The sequence below is a fragment of the Ambystoma mexicanum genome, chromosome 9 (genome assembly GCF_040938575.1).
Source record: "Ambystoma mexicanum isolate Mex_15411 chromosome 9, UKY_AmexF1_1, whole genome shotgun sequence".
In the NCBI taxonomy this organism is placed as follows: Eukaryota; Metazoa; Chordata; class Amphibia; order Caudata; family Ambystomatidae; genus Ambystoma; species Ambystoma mexicanum.
This window is the reverse complement of record NC_090931.1, coordinates 921,484,253-921,502,925: the sequence shown is the minus strand read 5'-3', so window position 1 is coordinate 921,502,925 and position 18,673 is coordinate 921,484,253. Positions and strand designations below refer to the sequence as shown.

The 18,673-nt window shown below is 39.9% G+C and overlaps 1 protein-coding gene across 1 annotated transcript in view; it reads right to left on the bottom strand.

The window, feature by feature from the left end:
* The window catches only part of TTN (titin), a 364,996-nt gene that overhangs the window by 214,160 nt on the left and 132,163 nt on the right, over window positions 1-18,673 (bottom strand). Inside the window, exons 89-104 of the mRNA XM_069616101.1 lie at window positions 17,746-18,024; window positions 17,360-17,638; window positions 16,982-17,260; window positions 16,375-16,662; window positions 15,943-16,230; window positions 13,015-13,305; window positions 11,940-12,227; window positions 10,716-10,808; window positions 10,324-10,606; window positions 6,250-6,430; window positions 6,040-6,129; window positions 5,686-5,953; window positions 5,024-5,284; window positions 3,396-3,605; window positions 3,223-3,300; window positions 1,381-1,407 (exon numbers count right to left, since the gene is read on the bottom strand). Coding sequence (XP_069472202.1) covers window positions 1,381-1,407; window positions 3,223-3,300; window positions 3,396-3,605; window positions 5,024-5,284; window positions 5,686-5,953; window positions 6,040-6,129; window positions 6,250-6,430; window positions 10,324-10,606; window positions 10,716-10,808; window positions 11,940-12,227; window positions 13,015-13,305; window positions 15,943-16,230; window positions 16,375-16,662; window positions 16,982-17,260; window positions 17,360-17,638; window positions 17,746-18,024 — 3,483 coding nt within the window. The remainder of the gene's footprint in view (window positions 1-1,380; window positions 1,408-3,222; window positions 3,301-3,395; window positions 3,606-5,023; window positions 5,285-5,685; window positions 5,954-6,039; window positions 6,130-6,249; window positions 6,431-10,323; window positions 10,607-10,715; window positions 10,809-11,939; window positions 12,228-13,014; window positions 13,306-15,942; window positions 16,231-16,374; window positions 16,663-16,981; window positions 17,261-17,359; window positions 17,639-17,745; window positions 18,025-18,673) is intronic.

The window sequence follows — 18,673 nt, the reverse complement described above, 5'->3', positions numbered from 1 at the left end:
CACAAAAAAATTGGAATGCCCTGCCCACCACACTAAGACATGAAAGATCTTACTCCACCTTCTGCAAAACGCTAAAAACCTTATTGTTCTGCTAATGTACCTAACTAACCGGCGTATACATGCTGTTTCTTTGTAATCGCAGCAACAGCCTAATGTATGCCCCTTTTTTTCTGAATTCAGCGTCTTATATCTGTTATTCTATGTCCTCACTACTGTTGTGTTACCTATGTAAGCTAAGCACTCTGTGACAGCGCCACAATGCCACAGGGCCGCTTGTATGCTTTATTCATGCAAATAAATAAACATTACTCCTTTAACATCCATAATGTTTTTACAAAAGCCTAAGTCAATTTGTAAAGCAACAAATGTCTTTTAAAAGAAGAAACCATGAAGATGACATTTAGAGAGCCCAGAGATAAAAACTGATCTTTTTATTGGGCAGTTGTAATACTAATGGTACAAGACATGATATCCCACATGAATTTACCAGGTGGTTCTAGCAGATATAAACCACTTTATTTAATCAAAAAATACAATGCAGTGCTGAGGACAAAAAACACTGCACTGACATGATCATGGTCTATACGAATGTGTGTGATTATTGCCTATTTACAAATGTAATATTCATCACTTTCAAAGTGACAATATTATTGGGAAATGTTAACCCCAATGTATATCTGTAAAATTATTTTTTCTAAATAGGAGAATTACATTCCAAGCATGTGGAGCCCTTTATGAACATTTGAGTTCTGCTGAAGTCTCAATGTGATAAAAATTGACAGCAGCGATAGCCTTTTTAGACATATATTGAGTAGCTACATGTGTATGAATGTATTAAGTACTGCTTAAGTGCCACCCATCACTTTTTGTCCAACAAAACAATCATCCTTTAAAAGTCAGTGCTAATTCATTAAAATGTTTTTGTGAAGTTGAGGAACTACAATTGTGTTTAAATGGAATGTAAAAGATTGTATGCAAGTGTAAGAGGTAGGCAGGGAAATATCTAAAATACAAAAGGTGATTATTAAAATTAACAAAACCAAGAGTTGACTGTAGGTTGCTCAGTTGAAGAAATTCGTAAAGACATTATTTCTCAGTGTTTTTCTCACTTTCAACATTCAATCACTTATATTTGCATTTGTGCTTATTTTGAGGCCAATAAATAGACAGCATGCCATTAAAATATTCCACCCATCATGAAATATGTGGCTTTCTTTGCTTCAGAGCTCTGAAAATTGTATTTGACACCCAACAGTACACATGGTGTAACTGAAGTGGAGGATTTGCTGGCAAAAAGGAAGTGTCCATTAACCTACACCAAAACACTTTGACAATGGATGAAAAGATGATGTATATTTATGTAGGGCTATCAATCCTTACCTGGTGGTCGTAATTCCAGTTTTATTTCTGTAAACAAAAATAAGAAATTCAAATTATCCATGGATTCAAATCTTTTCATCTTTTAAAATGTACTATTTGTACAGGCTGTGCACATAAATACTAGATTCCACCTCTAGCTTCCACCTCCTTAACACCCTGTAAATCTTCCCCCCTTTCCAAATACCACTCCACAAATGTCTCATTTCCACCCCATTAGTTGGTCATCTCAACCACTGTTGTAGCCTCCTCACCGGCCTTTCTCTCACCCTTTTGCCCTAAGAAAATTCTCAACTTCATGAACTGCACTCTATATAACCTCCCATAACCTTGCTATACATTAATTCTCCTTGTTTTAATCTCAATCTCCTGCTATTTCTCTCCTCATGACTTCCACACTAGTGCCCTCCGTAATATTTCTATCCCCATCCCGTGATGAGTACATTCTGAAACTGCTATCTGTTGTAGGCAGCACATGCTTGTGTATGTAGGTGTTTTGGGCTGAACAGAACATATTTCTACAATGAATACAACCACCTATAAAAAATAATATCCACCTAATGAAGTTATCTATGATGTTCAGCTTCAGTTAACTAGTGATTCCTCAGTTAATCTTATAGAGACAATAGATGTTAAAGGCACCAGTTTAAGGGGTCTGTAGTTCATCAGTGTCAAATTGCTGTCTGTTGTTGATGACTAAAAGTATGAAAGTTATCCAGCAGCTATTTTCGAGATATCATTGAATTGTTTCACCAACCATGAGAACAGATGTAGTCATTAATTTTCAATTGGTACGACATGGGTGTGTGGACGACCACTGCACATTTTCAGATCAGGAACTACAAATGACATCAAATCTGAACAAGTAGAGTCAACCTGCTAAAACATTCTAAAGAGGACGGGCATAATCCTATCCAGACACATCTTATATAATTGGAATACACGAGTTGAGTTCTGCTTACAATTTTACAATACTTGGGGCTTTTTTATTGCTGATTTAATCTCACTCTACCGCAGAAACAATTTCCATCTTGACTGCCAACTTAAAACACTTTTATGCATCACCCTATTTTTATGGTTGTCAGAATGGGCAACAGTACTAAACATTAAAATCACCTTTGGATTGTGGCAATAGTAATTCCTGTGCCATCAAACCTGTCAACCTACGCAACTCCAGTGAGATTCTAGTACTGCTACCATGCTTTAAATGCAAAATGGTCACTGAGAAAACATGATGTCAGCATTAGCTGTTCACCGGATACCTGGAATGAAGCACATTCCAATTTAGCGTTGCCTTAAACTTTACTCAGATTTGACCCAGGGTACCTTATCTCCAAAATCAAACTTTGTACGCCAAAACAAACACAACACTCTGATGGAAAACTATGCTGCCTTTCCAAAGCCAAGACGCTGAGCAAATACAGCAATACCTTCTATTTGCTTGCATCTGTTCTATGGAACTCTGTGCCGACTCCATTACAGCTCAAGCATAGCTCTCAACCATTTGTGTTGCAAAGGCGGGTGAAATCACCCGATTTTGTTTTTGGCGGGTGAGACGCCCATTGGAATCAATGGGCGTGCAGGAGGCTTGACGGGTGAGTCAGCCCTTTACAAGACGGGTGACACCCGCCAAAAGCTTGTGAGTTGAGAGCTATGGCTCAAGATAACTCCCTTCAACTTCTGGAAGGGCCTAAAACATGGCTATTCTGGAACTACGTCAGCAACGTCACTGTGCAACCTTCTGTACTATCTCCATCTTATTTGTAACATCTGAAGACATGCAAAGAAGCAACTCCTGTTGCATGTAATACATTACAAAAGTGAAAAACAGGAACAGGATCTTACCTTTAGTCATCAAGTAGAGTTCTGCAGTACTTGTTGCTTCACCCCTTGGCTCGAGTTGAGCAATTACTGAATACACTCCTACAAGAATAATCATTAGTCCATATGTTAGAGGAATAATGAGCACACAGGGAAATTAATAATTGAGTAATCCAAATAATGTCCTTGAAGCAAACCTTCGTCATCTGCAGTAACATTGTGAATGGTCATGTAATGGCAACGGCCCTCAGTTCTGAAGCTGTACTTTTCACTTTCGCGCAGTGCTGTTGTTCCTTTGAACCATGTAACAATGGCATCGTCAAAAGATACTTCACACTCGAAAGTGGCTGACTCGTGTTCACTCACCACTATATTCTGGATGCTCTTTGTGAACTGTATTGGTTCAGCTGCAGGCAAAAAAGATATTTCATGTTTCTTGTAACACATTGTTACTTTCTTCAATTTAACATGGAAATTAAGACTTTTCTATCAACACTGCTGCTCTTTGTGTGTTTTTTGATATTATTTACTATTTTTCTTCCTTACAGTTTGTTGAAATCTCCCACTGGATTATGTCCATCAACCTCCCACCTTGGCAACCACAACTCTCATAATTCCCTTTTCATGAAGTAAGTCTTTAATGTTGTAATAGTCTGGATGGTAATAATGTGCTACCTATAAGTGAGATGGATATTAATATCAACTTCAATGTTCAACATTTTTCACAACATCTCTCGAATGTCAATATATAAATCAATTACAATGGAACTGTGTGGTTAGGCTTTTGAAGACTTCTGCATACTCCAAAAAGTCAGTGCATATTGCAATGACTTTCTTATTGGGAGCCTCCGCCAAAGATTGCAAGCAAACTTAGATATGAAGCAGAATTCAATACATATGAATTGGATTTCAGGTAAGTGGGAGCTCAGAATCTTTACAACATAGTTTCCAGATTTGTCCATATCATTAATTTCTGGTAGCCCTGGAAGACGAAATGCAATGGTGCATTTGGGATTTCTACAATGGCTATTTCTAAGATAATTTTACATGCAAAGCAATGTGAATGGAAGGCTATTTCCAATGCCATTGCTTATACCTAAACCACCATTGCTTATACCTAAAGCATAACCCAGTCTGGTCCTCTAGCACAGTGTGTGCCTACATATAATTCCGATATGAAATGTTAGCTACAAGATCACAGTTTTTATGCAGTTTAAATGCAATAGGGGCATATGTGACTAACACATCTTTCTTAGGATATCTTGAATAGAAAATGTAAAGAATTTATTTTAAAAAAGTAATTTACAAACAAGTCACATTTTCATTCATTAAGATGTTTAACTTATTCTAGAGCAAGTCTTCAAGTGGAGTACAACATTTATAGTGGCATGTGCATATCTGCTTAGGAAGGACCACTTTCAGAAATGTTTTTCTCTTATTTTTCTTTGAAATTCTCAGACAAAAAGTCTCTATTATGAATGCATAGGATGAACACTTTCAAATTGTCTCAAAAATGTAATAATGTGCAGAGGAAAGCATGCTGTGCATAGTAGCTTGCCCTTGACACAGAAACTTTAACCTATCTATTATCTTATGCTACTAACGTCATATAATACACCCTTAATCGTGCAGCTTTGTTACTGCACACATGAATACAGTATTATTTGGGAAAACAAACTGAGAACAAAGCAACCAAAATATTAAGACTCAGATTTTTGATGTGTGAATATTTGGGATGTTGATAAATGTACTATGGACGAATACTTTAAAGTGCATATTTGTGTAAGTGTGTTATTAGGATTTTGAGACAAATATGCATACATACCTGCAATCTCTAAGTCAGCAGTAGTTTCTAGACCTTCAAACTTGCAGGTATATTGCCCAGCATCTTTTGTTGTGACATCCTGGATAATCAGCTTCTGTATTTTCTCATCCACTTCCGTGCTGTATCGGCCACGTGGCTCGATCACCTTCCCATTCCTGTACCACTGGGATTGGACGTTTGGCACAGAGAACTGGCAGGTCAGAGTGCAGCTTTGGCCTTCCCTGAAAACATTATCTTCCAGGTGCCTTTCAACCATGGGTTCTATGAGTACATCAAAAATGCAGTAAATAAAGTGAAGAAATCAGTCACTAACAAAGTTAACGCTAAACCAAAATCAATCCAATTGCTCAATTTGCCACGACAGTCCACCGTATGCCTCAAAATCATTGTTTATTTTATTGGCTAGCTGTTATAATCTTGCTATTTTCTAATGTAACTATTACTTTAATACATAGGCCTGCTGTTTCTTAAAATATTGCCCTATTTAATTTTTCCCATTTTTTTTCTATTTACTTATTTTTCTGGTAGGATTGGTTAAAGATTTGTTTTAGCATTGAAATATAGAAATTATAAACTAATTTAACAGCTATTTCCATGTTTTTAGATAATTATCCTATGGAATTCAAATCTCAGTTTCTCACAATCCCAACAAGTTTACTCACCAATCACATTTAGTTTAGCACTAGAGATGTGAGGACCACAGACAACTCTAAAGTTTCCTTGATCCTGAGGCTGGCAGTTCTTGATTTTAAGGATGTGCCGGTCTTCCTCAATGCTAATTTGATATTTGTCACTGGATTCCAATTTTTCTGTTCCTTTGTACCAGGATAGTTTGATTTCTGGATAGTTGATCTTAATTTGGCATTCAAAGATAGCGTCATTCTTAGTAAGCACTGTCTGGTTTTCAATGTCTTTGACAAGAGTGATGGGCTGAAAAAGATAACGTTCCATTAGTCTAATTTTAGTTGTTATATTGATGATAAAATACTTTTCCCAATACATGGAAACTATCTTACATCGGCCTGGGTGAGCCTTTGCTGAATGAATTGGACCAATTCATCAAATTCTTGCTCCTCAGCTTGAGATCTCTCTACGACTTCGATTTCCTGTTTGGAACACAAAATGATTAGATAAAGATGATTCAAAGCTCAATCCGCCCTTTTACAACAAGCTGTGTGCCACATGGATTGAAATCAAGCTAAAGCATTTCTTATTGAAGTGATTACCATTCTACGACTTTCTTCTTCTCTGCTTGCTTTAAGCAGCTCGAAGGCTTGCAGCAGACCACGGAAATCTGTAATTCCATACATGCGAGCATACTTCTCATATTCCTTAGGATCAACATTTTTTAGAAGTTCCATGATATCAATCTGTTGTTCTTCTTCTTCCTTCTTCCGAGTTGGGGTCCTGTTGAAATCAAGGAACATGTTCAGTAAATTAATTTAGCAAATTCACAGTTTCATGTATGTTCACTACTTGTCAACCCCCAAAGCTTTCTATTGTCTGTATTTTCATTTTGTTTGCGATGCTTGATGAAGAGAAATGTGATCAAGGGAGTGAGTCAATATGAATGAATAGAGTTCCCAATCATTATGAAGCCAACAAATGCCATGCTAACAAAAACCAAATATTTCTAATGCATAGTATTGCAATATTTTGATGCTGCTTGAAGCTTAGCACTGCACAGACAACATGAGCCATGTGATCAAGCACAACACTCTCCTATATATTAGGCAACCTGTATTAATTTGCACTGCTGTGGGTGTCTACTAGGTATTTCATAACAGGTATTTATGTGAAGCATTTACCATTTGCTATTATTTTTTTAATGTCCCTTTATTTTCACTTTTGTGCAGTGTTTACAAAATGACGTTGCATTTGCTACCCTACTGAATTGTTGTCAGAAGAGGCTAATTAGGTGGACAGACCCTTTCCTTTGGGGTTAAATAGTATGTCATATCAGATGCTTTGCCAACATGTCAATCTAACGCCCCTGATTGGTGGGCATACTCAACTGTAACAGTGCAAAAACAGAGCTTGGAAGAAGGAAAGGCAAAACTATTTGTTTGGGAAAGAAAAGTATGAGAGATGCAGAGAGTGAGAGAGAGAGAGAGAGAGGGAGAGAGGGAGGGAGAGAGAGAGAGACATAGGGCCTCATTAGGAGTTTGCCGGTCTGAAAACAAGGGTGCTGGTAAGATCACCGGCACCCTTGTTTCCGGACCGGCAAACTACATGTCTGCCTGCCGTGACCGATGTGCCCGACAGGTCTGATGGTGCAAGGCGCAGCGACCACGATAGGCAGAGCGTGCACAGAAACGCTGGCACCGTTAACAATGATGCTGGCATTCCGAGTCCCCACTCCCATAGAGTCCTATATGGGAATGGGTACTTACATTTTACCAGCGCTTGTAATCTCCTGGTGGCACCGGAAATTCAGGCGCTGGTAAAATATTATGAGTCCGGCTGCAACCCGCCAGTAGGACCCTCAGGGTTACTGCCAGACTCTCAATGAGGCCCATAGTGAGCTAATAAGTAGTACTTACATCTGAATTCTGAGAAATAGAAGTCATTGCTTTAAGGGAGGCAACCAGAAAACAAATATCTGTAAAAGCAGCACTTCAACTGCAGAAAGAGTGGCTACATCCCTTTGACCATATCCCCAAAACCATTGGAACTGGCTGTGCCAATGGATGGTGCTAGTCACAACAGTAACATTCTCCTTGCACAAATCCATTATCACCATTACACCCAGAACCTCATGCTGGAGAAGATGCCTCTATACGCTGGTATCCATGTTTATCTGCTCCATTTTTCATCTTTGTGCCCATCATGCTTATAAATGTGTATACTGATTAGATGCAGGTTTTGTTCTCTAATGCCTGGCAGAATGCCACCTTCTACACAATGTTTCAAATACGTAGAACTATAGTATAATACTGCATTGTTTTGGCAGGAAGACTGAATAGCCACAGTTTATCATTGTACAATCCAAGCTATGTTCTTGTTTTGGATTTTAAAAAGTATGTTAACAGCTATTTGTAGCTAATGGATCACTATTTTATATACATTATTTAACATGTATTATACACATAAAACATTTCCCCCCATGGGACATTTGTGAGGCCATATAGTGACGCATATAGCGGAACAAAGCACATGTCGAGTGCGTGTATGAGGTGTAACTTTCAAGTGATTTGCAATATCCTGTTAGTGTCCAACTGTGGGTATTTTACTGCTTAGAACATATGGGCTGACCCCCTCCTTTTCCCAACCACAATGCCTGCCCACACTGCACCCATTTGTTTGGGGGGAAGAAGCAGGGGAACAGAAAGAATGGTACCATCAACTCCACTAGAATCATGAGGGTTATGAGGAAGGTTTGTAGAGGAAAGCGTCAGAAATAATAGTGCTATGTCAAGCAGTCCAGGTCTCGGGCAGACAAAAAATGTGGAAGAAGAATTATTACAGACAGAACAGGTGGCAAGTCCTCAAGGTGGGAACAAGGGAGATCTGTTTCGCTGGGATCTGCAATGTGGAGGGACCTTGGGCGGCAACCCGTTTGGCATGGAGGTGTCAGATACGAGGGAGTTGAAGGATTCCAAAGGGATTTTATGCGATTGGCCCTGAGTAGAAATTCGGCTTTGGAAAAGCCAACAATTTATGAAGGTAACATGGGTGGACTTACCTCCAGTTTATACTTGGAGGTAAACCCGCCATTCACCTTCAAACGCGGAGCTCAGCAGTGCAGAAAAGTGGTGGTAACAGAATTGCTTCTATACCCTCCTTTTTACCAGCACTGACAAACTCATATTGAGGTCAAAGTCCTATATTAAGCAAATCATTTAGAGTACTTAACAGTTGTATAATGGACACGCATATAAGCAGAATATACGACATTGAGGAGCTCTCTATGTACAAAACAATATGATTTAAGATAGGTTTTATTTTTACACAGGCCCAGAAAAATGGAACGGGGTGACTCATCCTTAAAATGCACGTGAACATGATAAATGTTTTAAGATAACACCAAATTGGCAAAGGGTAATATCCTTTTATATTAGTTAACAGGTGCCTAAAGTAAGGATAATATAGCAGGGATCGGAAGGGCAGTCTTGATTTTGGAAGGTACAGTTGTCTGCAGAGTGGTGCACTCATGCCCATTTCCTTCAGAGTGAGGCATGGGAGACCAGTGGAGCAGTGGTGGCAACTGCCTCTCATGACCTTTGCTTCCTATGACTAAGTGTTCCCTGATGGCTTAATTGGGCAGTTGTGATGTCCCAAGCAATACGGTCTTAATGTTACTGGTCATTAATTAACTGTACATTATGTTACACATGGTATTATGTACATCTACGCAGGGGTGCACAACATGCGGGCCGTGGGCTGAATGCGCCCCTCTGGGCCATTATTTATGGCCCTCCAACTCACATGGTTTTAAAGGTGCAGTGTTGCCTGAACTAAAGTCACTAAGTCTGTCATGTCAGGTGTGTGAAGCTTCTGTGCCCCTGTTTGTGTCTTTGTATCTGGATAGGTGCAGTTTTACTTCGATTTAAAAGTATGATTCCAGTCCCATAATACAAGTAAATCAAACTGGTAATGCCATTAAAAGACAGTGGGCCTCATTACGAGTTTGGAGGTAGCTATGCCGTTCTTAGCAGCATGGCTGCCTCCAAACTCGTGTCCGGGTCCCGAGGTAGCCATGCCGTTCTTAGCAGCATGGCTGCCTCCAAACTCGTGTCCGGGTCCCGAAAAAAGGGAATTACCAGGCCATTCTGACTTTTGCGGGCCGGTTAAGTCCCATTCTTGGGACCCAGACCTGGTACATCCCCATTCCTATTCGAGCCCCCAGAGGGCTCAATGGGAATGGGGAGGATGCTAACAACGGACCAGTTAATCACAGGTCCGTTGTTAGCATCCTGGTCTGCTCGCGGGTGGCGGTATGCACGTCTGGTCTGGCCCTGACGTGCATTCTGCCACCCATGAGCAAACTCGTAATGTGGCGGACCGGAATGAACGATGCCAGTACCTTACCGGCACCGTTCATTCTGCGGGCGCCAGCCTCGTAATGAGGCCCAGTGTATCATGCGCTACAGTAAAAAAAGTATTAAATAAAACATACACGTTAAAACCCATGGTTTTTTCACTCAGAATTCATGCAATGCCCCATCACTCGATCATTCCCAATTCCCATAGATAGTTCGGCCCACTATATGGTACTTGTGCAATACATCCAGTCCTCCAGTGAAACCAGTTATGCACCCCAGATCTACACCATAGGCTTTATTAATTGTAACACTTACTTCTTCAGTTTGGCTCTAAGGTCTCCTTCAATGGTTTCCTGCCGTCTTTCCTCCACTTGCAGATTTGTGCTGCATTCGATCTCACCGTGCTTATTTACAGCAATACATCTGTACTGGCCAGAGTCCGTTTTTGTTACATCTTTAATTTCCAGTTTTGCTTCTTCTCCTTTCTGCTGGACAATAATTCGGCCTCCTTGGTTAAGTTGCCTCCATTTTCCCTTGACCCATTTCACGTTTGGGATTGGATCACCACCAACCTTTGCCATAAATGTGGCTGTACTCTCTGAAAACGTGGAAAAAGCAGGAACTTAGTTTATATGATTCTCTCATAAAGAAATGGTTTATACTAATATGAACCATTATTTGGATCCAATTATTGCACAGGGACTTACTTTCTGTTACTTTGATGCTGGCAGGCTCCGATTTAAAGAAGAGTTTTCCATCGATGGGTGCTTTCTTTACCACTGGAACAACAGCTGGTTTATCTGGAAAGTGTAATGAATAATGTAAAGGGATACACTAGAAATAACTGATATGGCCACAAGGTGAAAACGCGAGCTAACAGGCAATACATTAGAAGATAATGGACATTCATCAACTTACTCTGAGACAAATGACTGATCAGGCAGCGGGCAATGTAGGGAGAGGTGCCGAGGCTTTGAATTAATAATGGGATATTATTATTAGTGCCACAGGGCAAAACTATACCGGGGACATAGATGACCTCATTCTGTGTGTGCACTCCTCGAAGACATCCAACGTATACGCGTCCTAATTCCTACATTTGACTCGTTAAAAGGTTATTACTTGCTTCTTTTACGCTGTGCAACTTTTACATCTGTTTTATATTTCACACGTGAGTTAACTTTTCTATTTTACTGTACCTGCAATATTTCCTTGATTGTGAACATATACTACTCATAAACCTTAGGATTTCAGTTTTATGTGCTGTGTTTTAATTGATGTTCTAGTTTTATAATCCAGACATTTTACAATGCGGATCACGTCCTCGGCAACCTGATTGAGCCAATGTCATTGACGTATCTCAAAGACGGCCTGGGTGTGTCCTTTTGGCAAACTGAGGCTAATTTTCATCGCCTTTGGGCGATTGGTGCTGGGGCATCTACAGAGGAAGCAAGTGAGGCACTTGAAGCAATTCATCTTGGAATACAAAAGGGACATTGGAAACTATATTGAGAGTCACTATTGACTCGTTCACATAAAAGCATCAGTTGCCGATCATAATGGGTTAACCTTATTGTTAGTATGAGGTAAAGCTCCAGGGCAAATGCAGTATTAGAAAAATTGAAAATATAGTTGGATTCTGTCTGGTAGTTTATGGGGTACCTTTGAGTTCTGAAAGGATAGAAGCAATACCTTTATTGATTTATGTTAGTGTAGCTGAATATACAATGTGGATCACATTGTAAAACAGATACCTAATGGGATATAATTACTCTATATAGAGATATAATTTGTTGAATGATTGTGGTGCCTGAGAATATCCAAATCCATGTTGTCAAGAGGAAATCATTTTTTATAACAAAGTTTCCTTTCTCGGAAAGTCAATAGATAACATAAGCTTGTACAAAATGGTCAGGGATTGGACGCTCTACCTTTGATGGTAACATTTGCTTTGGAAGTATCACTTCCTGCAACGTTGGTCGCTTTGCACAAGTAATCTCCCGAATCAGTTTTGGCCACAGCTTTCAGCTCCATGCTGGCCATGCCTTTAGTGAAGCCAAGCTTGCATTTATCTGAGGATTTTATTTCTTTGCCAGCTTTGAGCCACTGGATTTTGATTGGTTGCGATCCCTGGACATGGCAGCTAAGCAGCAAGGTCTCTCCTTCTGTTAGAGTCGCTGGAGCGAGAGGCTGATCAAAAACTGGAGGCTTTTTGGGTTCTGGAATGGAAAGAAATGATTGCATGAGTAAATCAAAATGCCATGCCAATGTTCCTTACTAAAGAAATAGGAAGCACATTTGGGCCTTAACATGGTGTCATGAGAAAGTGTGAATTATTTTCCCAACTTTTCATAATACAGATATATGTAATGCATGATTTGAGTTGATTTGATAATGATTGACTCATATGGTTAAAAAAATAAAAATGATCTTTTCAATGTACTTCATAAACGACTGATTTGGGGGTAATACTGACATTTAGAGGGTGATGGAAACATGCTAATGAATGAGTGAGTATGGACGTATCTCTTTACTTTGTCACTCGCCCTTTCCACACTGTTGTCAATTAATTTGGAAGAAACATCTTATTTCTGGTGTCTCCTGGAGTGTTTTACACTAACTTGATTGCATCAGAATTCTTGACCATGGTAATGACATGTTCACACAAAACGAATTTTAAATTTAAAAGGAAAGAATGGTAGTAATAACCGATGGACAAAAAAGATGCTTCCTCCACTTGTACAAACCATTGAAAGGGAGGTGATGGGCTCTAGACCGGAACCAACTTTAGAGCCAATACCCTGTGTCCAACCCAAGTGTCCCTATTTAACCAGTGTAATAAATACTTTGTTTGGACCACAACAATCCATAGATGCCAAAATATATCCTCATGAAAGGTAACTGGCAATTAAAGGCAAATTGAGATTAAATATTATCCTAAAGGTGAATTCTTTCAGTGGCAGTAAGAGGAAGGAGAGTTGTAGGAAAAACAATATTTGCACATACCTTTAATGAGTACTGAAGTGGTGCAAAGTACGCTTCCTGCTTCGTTGGATATTTTGCAAGTATATAGGCCGGCATCTGACTGGCTTGCTTGCTTAATGTGCATAAGCACAATGTTGTTTTTGAATGAAATTTCATTGTTAGCAGTCGACTGAACCTCAACGTTGTTTTTGAACCAAGCAACAGCCAACGGCTGAGACCCAGCCACACGCCCCTCAAGTTTAAATGCACTTCCTTCGGTTTCTTCAATGGTTTCAGACAGCTTTTTAGTGAATGTCGGTGGTACCTTTCGTTCTGTAAGAAAGAGATCAATGTCAATAATCCTCACAATCAAAAGTCCCTCTGTAGTGGGAAAATCCCGGTACCTTGAACCACACAAACAGTCATTTTCTTTTCTTTTAGCATAGTGAATATATTATGACAGGACATTGGTCCTCCTTCGAAGTTTAGTGGTACAGTAAAAAAAATGGCAATAATTCTGTTGCCACTTTTTTGATATTAGCGGACTTATTGCCAGTTTGACCGCACTACAAAATGACATGTTTGACCTTGGAGTGGAGGATTTACTTCCAGTAAGTTGTAGGAGACAAATAATGCTTTTTAATGACAAAAGGTGGAGGAGTTACAGTGGAAGGAATTATCACCAGCAGTCCAATGAAGTTCTTTGGACTCCAGAAATTGGCATTATTTCTGTCATGCAGTCATTCATGCGCCAGGTGTAATTCTGCCAGATCCAGTGGTGGCAACCGTAACCAAGTTTACCAATATTTCAATGAATGTACCATGGAAATACTCCCAAACAAGTATGGAAATGCTTTTTTATTTTCGTGGGCATTTCAGAGACGGGCCCTTTAACAGCCGATCTTGGTGAAATGCGCTCTCAGCAACCACGTGGTTGCGGGGATCTTGTCATAAATTCGTGTTGTGATAGTGCTTCCAACATTAATGTTTGCAAAGGGGCTGGACAGTGCATCTTTGCTCTATTGTCGAGCTCCTCCGGAAATACTCTGGTCACCTTTGAAAATAAGCAATGAGCGCATTCTCTGCGCTCCTTTGATTTGTGCTCATTTATGAGAATCTGGTCACATGCCTCCATATGTTCACAATTACATTAAATGTTTTATGTGTTGAGCTGTTTCAAAAAACTGCCCTTTCACCTTTCTCCATAATATTTAGTTTTTGGTATGATTTAGATGAAAATCAGCAGGAATGATTTAACATTTTGACAGATAACATCATATTCTTTTATGTGATGTCTATTTCACAATGAAAGCTAGACTTGCAAGGTTTATAGTACCTAGAGAACATGACTCATATTGTCCACCTACAATATTACCATGTTCTACGTTTTGGGGGATGTGTGCGTTCCCACTAGGAGAACATGAGAGAGTAGAAAGAAGTCTATTGGCAGCAATAGAGGAATGGAGGTAACTGATAGAACAAGCGTTACTAGTATCACCACTGTTTTTTGGTCTGCTTGATTACGAGTTGTAATCCCACGAGGGGGTCAAACTACCTGCATGTGCATGGTGCTATTACTTCCAAAAGATAGCAGTGATGATGCCATCATAGCAGATGCAATTCCTCCATACCCCAAAGAGGACCAATTGGACTTTGAAATGGAGAATAACAGAATCTCATAATTCGGTGGAGAGAGCACTGTTACCACCGGTGGTAACTGTAATTCTGTTTGGCATTATTCACACTACTATCCCCAGCAAGCTTGTAAAGAAGCCCTAAGACATCATTTTGGGGCTAATAGGTTTATAATATAATTGCTTGGGCCATCAAGACACTAACATCTAAACAAAGTCCAGAAGCACATACTGTAAAAGCACATGGTAGAACCATTGAGTGTCTTGTGCTTTTTAAACTGCTTTATAAACGTACATAGGGGCCCATTCCAACTTTGCCTGTATTCTGGTGGCAAATCCGCCTGGATACTGACAAATAGTAATACTGTTACTGGCACTCAGTCCGAAAGAATTACAGTAGGATCATGAGTGCTGGAAATCCCCATTCCATGGATTCCCATAGTACTCGTTGGATATTCGCTGGTATTTCCAGCACTGGTAATACCAGTGCCAGTAATACCGGCTATTTTTTTGCCAGTAGGCTGTCGGAATTAGCTCCAGCTATTAGCTGGAGGTTATTCCTACACCCCACCAGCAAACCTGTACTTTGCCGTGTGGAAATATGCCAGTAATATTGGCGCGTTAATTCTGCACTGGCAAAGTTGTAATCACCCCAATCACAGAAACATGGCTTGTACAAAATAGGCATGAGCAGAGGCAGATGAATTCCAATTTCCCAAATCCTTGTGGGGTTGTAGAAAAAAAGGCATTCATACATGAAAGAGGCCTAATTTCACTTTTCTGATTGACCTGTTTGATTTGTGGGCTATAGTTTATTTCAAAATTCACCTTCTTTCACCAGGAGTCTCTTGTTATGCTCTACCTGAAGTGACAGGGTGTATGCGAACATATTTAGGTTTTCTTGAATTATGTTGGAAACTAGGAAATTAATCATGGCCAACTATACTGATGATTTTTGAATCAGTTCAAATTTTGCGGTTTTGGAGATGAAAGGATATACAAATGTGATCTGTTGATTATTTTAGAATTGAAATCAATATACAAGAAATGTGTCTTGACCTTTAACATGCCCATAGAATGATACATGGCATTGTCCACCTTCTACTGCTGTAAGTATCCTACAGTAACAGGAAAATGCCTTTCCTGCCCAAGCATACATTTTTAAGTAAATTAAGTCTGTGCTGTGGCTTACTGTTAATAATAGGTAATTAACTAGAACCTCCAATTTAATATCATTGTTCTCCTGAATATAAACATTTAATTAAATTAGTAGTATTCCAACATTAATAACATTCAGTCCAAAATAATAGAAATGTGCACTTTTATCGATATATACCTTGGACCTTTAGTTGCGCTGTGCTAGAATCCTTTCCAACTTCATTTGTGGCAGTACATGTGTACAGTCCAGAGTCTGCTTTGTCTGCTTTCAACACTTTCAGGTGTGATGTATTTTCCAATTGGCTGATTTGATAGTTTCCACCAGTTCTGATTTCCTTGTTATCCTTTGTCCAAGCAACTTTGATTGGGTGGGTTCCGGTGAAATGACATTCAAAATCAGCTGCGTCCCCGACAGGAACGTCTACAGGTGAAAGTTTGACATCGAAGAAAGGAGGCTTTCTACCTTCTAAAAATGGAAAGAGAAAAGAGTCAGGCACACATTGGATCTTCACAGAACCAGTCCTTCTGTCAGTATTTGTACAAACATGTTCTTCTAGAGAACTAGAAAGGTTAGTGAAACCAAGATTAAAGAAGTCAAGAGCCAACAAACCTGTGAGTAAGAGCTTGGCACTTGAAGAAGCAGTTCCAAGAAAATTGGTAGCTGTACAAGTGTATTGGCCGGCAGAACTCTTCTGAGTTTGCCCAATCTGTAGAGTTGCTACATTATCTACGTATGACGTCTGCACATTAAGCGAGTCTCTTATAAGAACCCCATCTTTACTCCAAGAAACATCAATAGGTTCTGACCCACTTATTTGACATTCAAATGCAATTGACAATCCAACCGTTTCCTGAATGTCCTTCACTTTTCTTACAAATGAAGGCGGAAGTTGGCGTGCTGTAAAAACAGAAACATGAAACAGTGAAGCTTGTTGAAAGCTTTCATACTGCTGCACTGCACTGCAAAAGGGTTTGCAGGAAACACACCTTAGTAACTGCGATTACTGGGAAGTGATTAGAATAAAAACGGATCACAGCAAAGCGGAACTTTTCAACAGGGAACTGTGATTGTAAATCTTGTTATGTATGTGAAAAGGAGTTAATGTTCATAAGAGTCACTCAAAAGAGGAACAATTTCAAGCCAGGGAACTTAGTATGAATAATAGTATAGCATTCCCAAGTGTGGACCCTTTAAAAAGGAACATTAAATACATTACCTTGAACATTAATTTGACTTGATGATGAGGCGACTCCAACACTGTTTTCCGCTTTGCAGATGTATTCTCCACTGTCAGATAAATGCACTTGGTTGAAAACCAATGTGGCCACATTATTCTTAAAATGCATTTTGTATGTAGCTGTTGGTCTTAGCTTTGTATCCCCTTTGTACCAGGATATTGCAATTTCTGGTGTCCCTTCCACTTGGCATTGCAAAGAGGTAGAATCACCAACTGTGACTTCCAGCGGTTCCAAGTGTGTTACAAAAGAAGGGGGTTCTAATGAAGAAAAGATCACAAGTCAGCATCACACTTAAATAAAGCTGCACTGTTCTAATAAGAATGAGGGCTGAAATATAATGCAAAAACCCAACGCACCTATAATCGATAAGTAGGCTTGACAGGAATCTTGGCCAACCTCATTCTCAACCTTGCACACGTATTGCCCATCGTCGTCTTTTGCGCTACTGAAGATTTCTAGCATGCAAGACTTTTCTGTGGTGATCAAGCTGCATCTGTCTGACTGAGTTATCTCGCGGCCATTCTTTTGCCATGTAACTGAAATTGGGGCCGTGCCAGTATATGTGCATTCCAAAACGATGGGCTTCCCTGCCTCTACATTGTAATCGCTGAGCTTCTTCACAAAGGATGCTGGTTCTAAACAAAGAGGAGAGCAAGATTTGAAATTCATTTAATTTGCAAACCTTTACATAAAGCTTGAGATTTTAAAAAAAGCCAGAAGAATGATAGAGAAGATGACAAACCTTTTACGAAAAGATGGGTTGTGCAAGAATCTTTGCCGGCATCGTTGGTAACTTGGCAAGAATAGTCTCCACTTTGGGATGGATCGATGCTGTAGAGCTCCAGGACTGCGTGTGAATCTTTCAAGGAGATGCTACAGTTGCTTCCAGATACCAGTTCACTGCTTCCTTTAAACCAGTGGACCTTGAATGGTGGGGTTCCTCTTATTACACTTGTAAACGTCGCATTATCGCCAGGTAAGACTTCGAGAGGCTCTGGTTTCTTCACTATAGTGGGAGGTTCTAGATATGATGTGTAACAAAGACAGGAGCTGTTGTCAGTATGCCATTTCATAGCAGGATACACATGTTCTTTTCTATCGTCTGATCTAGACCTGGAGGGCATTATAGTCCTGTACGCTGCACAGGAAGATGGAGCTGAAGGAGGAGGAGCAAATCTCAGCTCCTCATAATTAACTTTTGTCCTTTTTAAGAGAGGAGTATAGAGGAGGGAGAAAGAGAAGAGATGAGGCTGAGCTCTGAGACAAACTGACATGCCTTTATGTGGAGCAGAGGTGGGCAATCCATCACCCTTGACTACAATGGTCCTTCACCATGCTGGCTAGGGTGATGGGAGTTGTAGTCCAAAATGTCTGGCTAGCCAAAGGTTGCAGTTAACAGATAGAGCAGCTGAGCAGTGATTGGCGATGTATGAGCATGACGCACGGGGGATGGGGGGTGACACAATAGGTGATACATCTTATTAAAGGGGTTGGTCACATATCAAGATGTTTGGGTTCAGGTGTTTGGTGGGAGCATGTTCCAAAGAGCAGACTGAGCCTGCGCGTGTGTGGTTTTTAGTTTGGCATTTCTATTCTTAGAATGCTCACCATTTTCTGGTCTTTAACACCACCTGTGATATTTTCTGTTTGTGTGTGTGTGGTAACTTGGA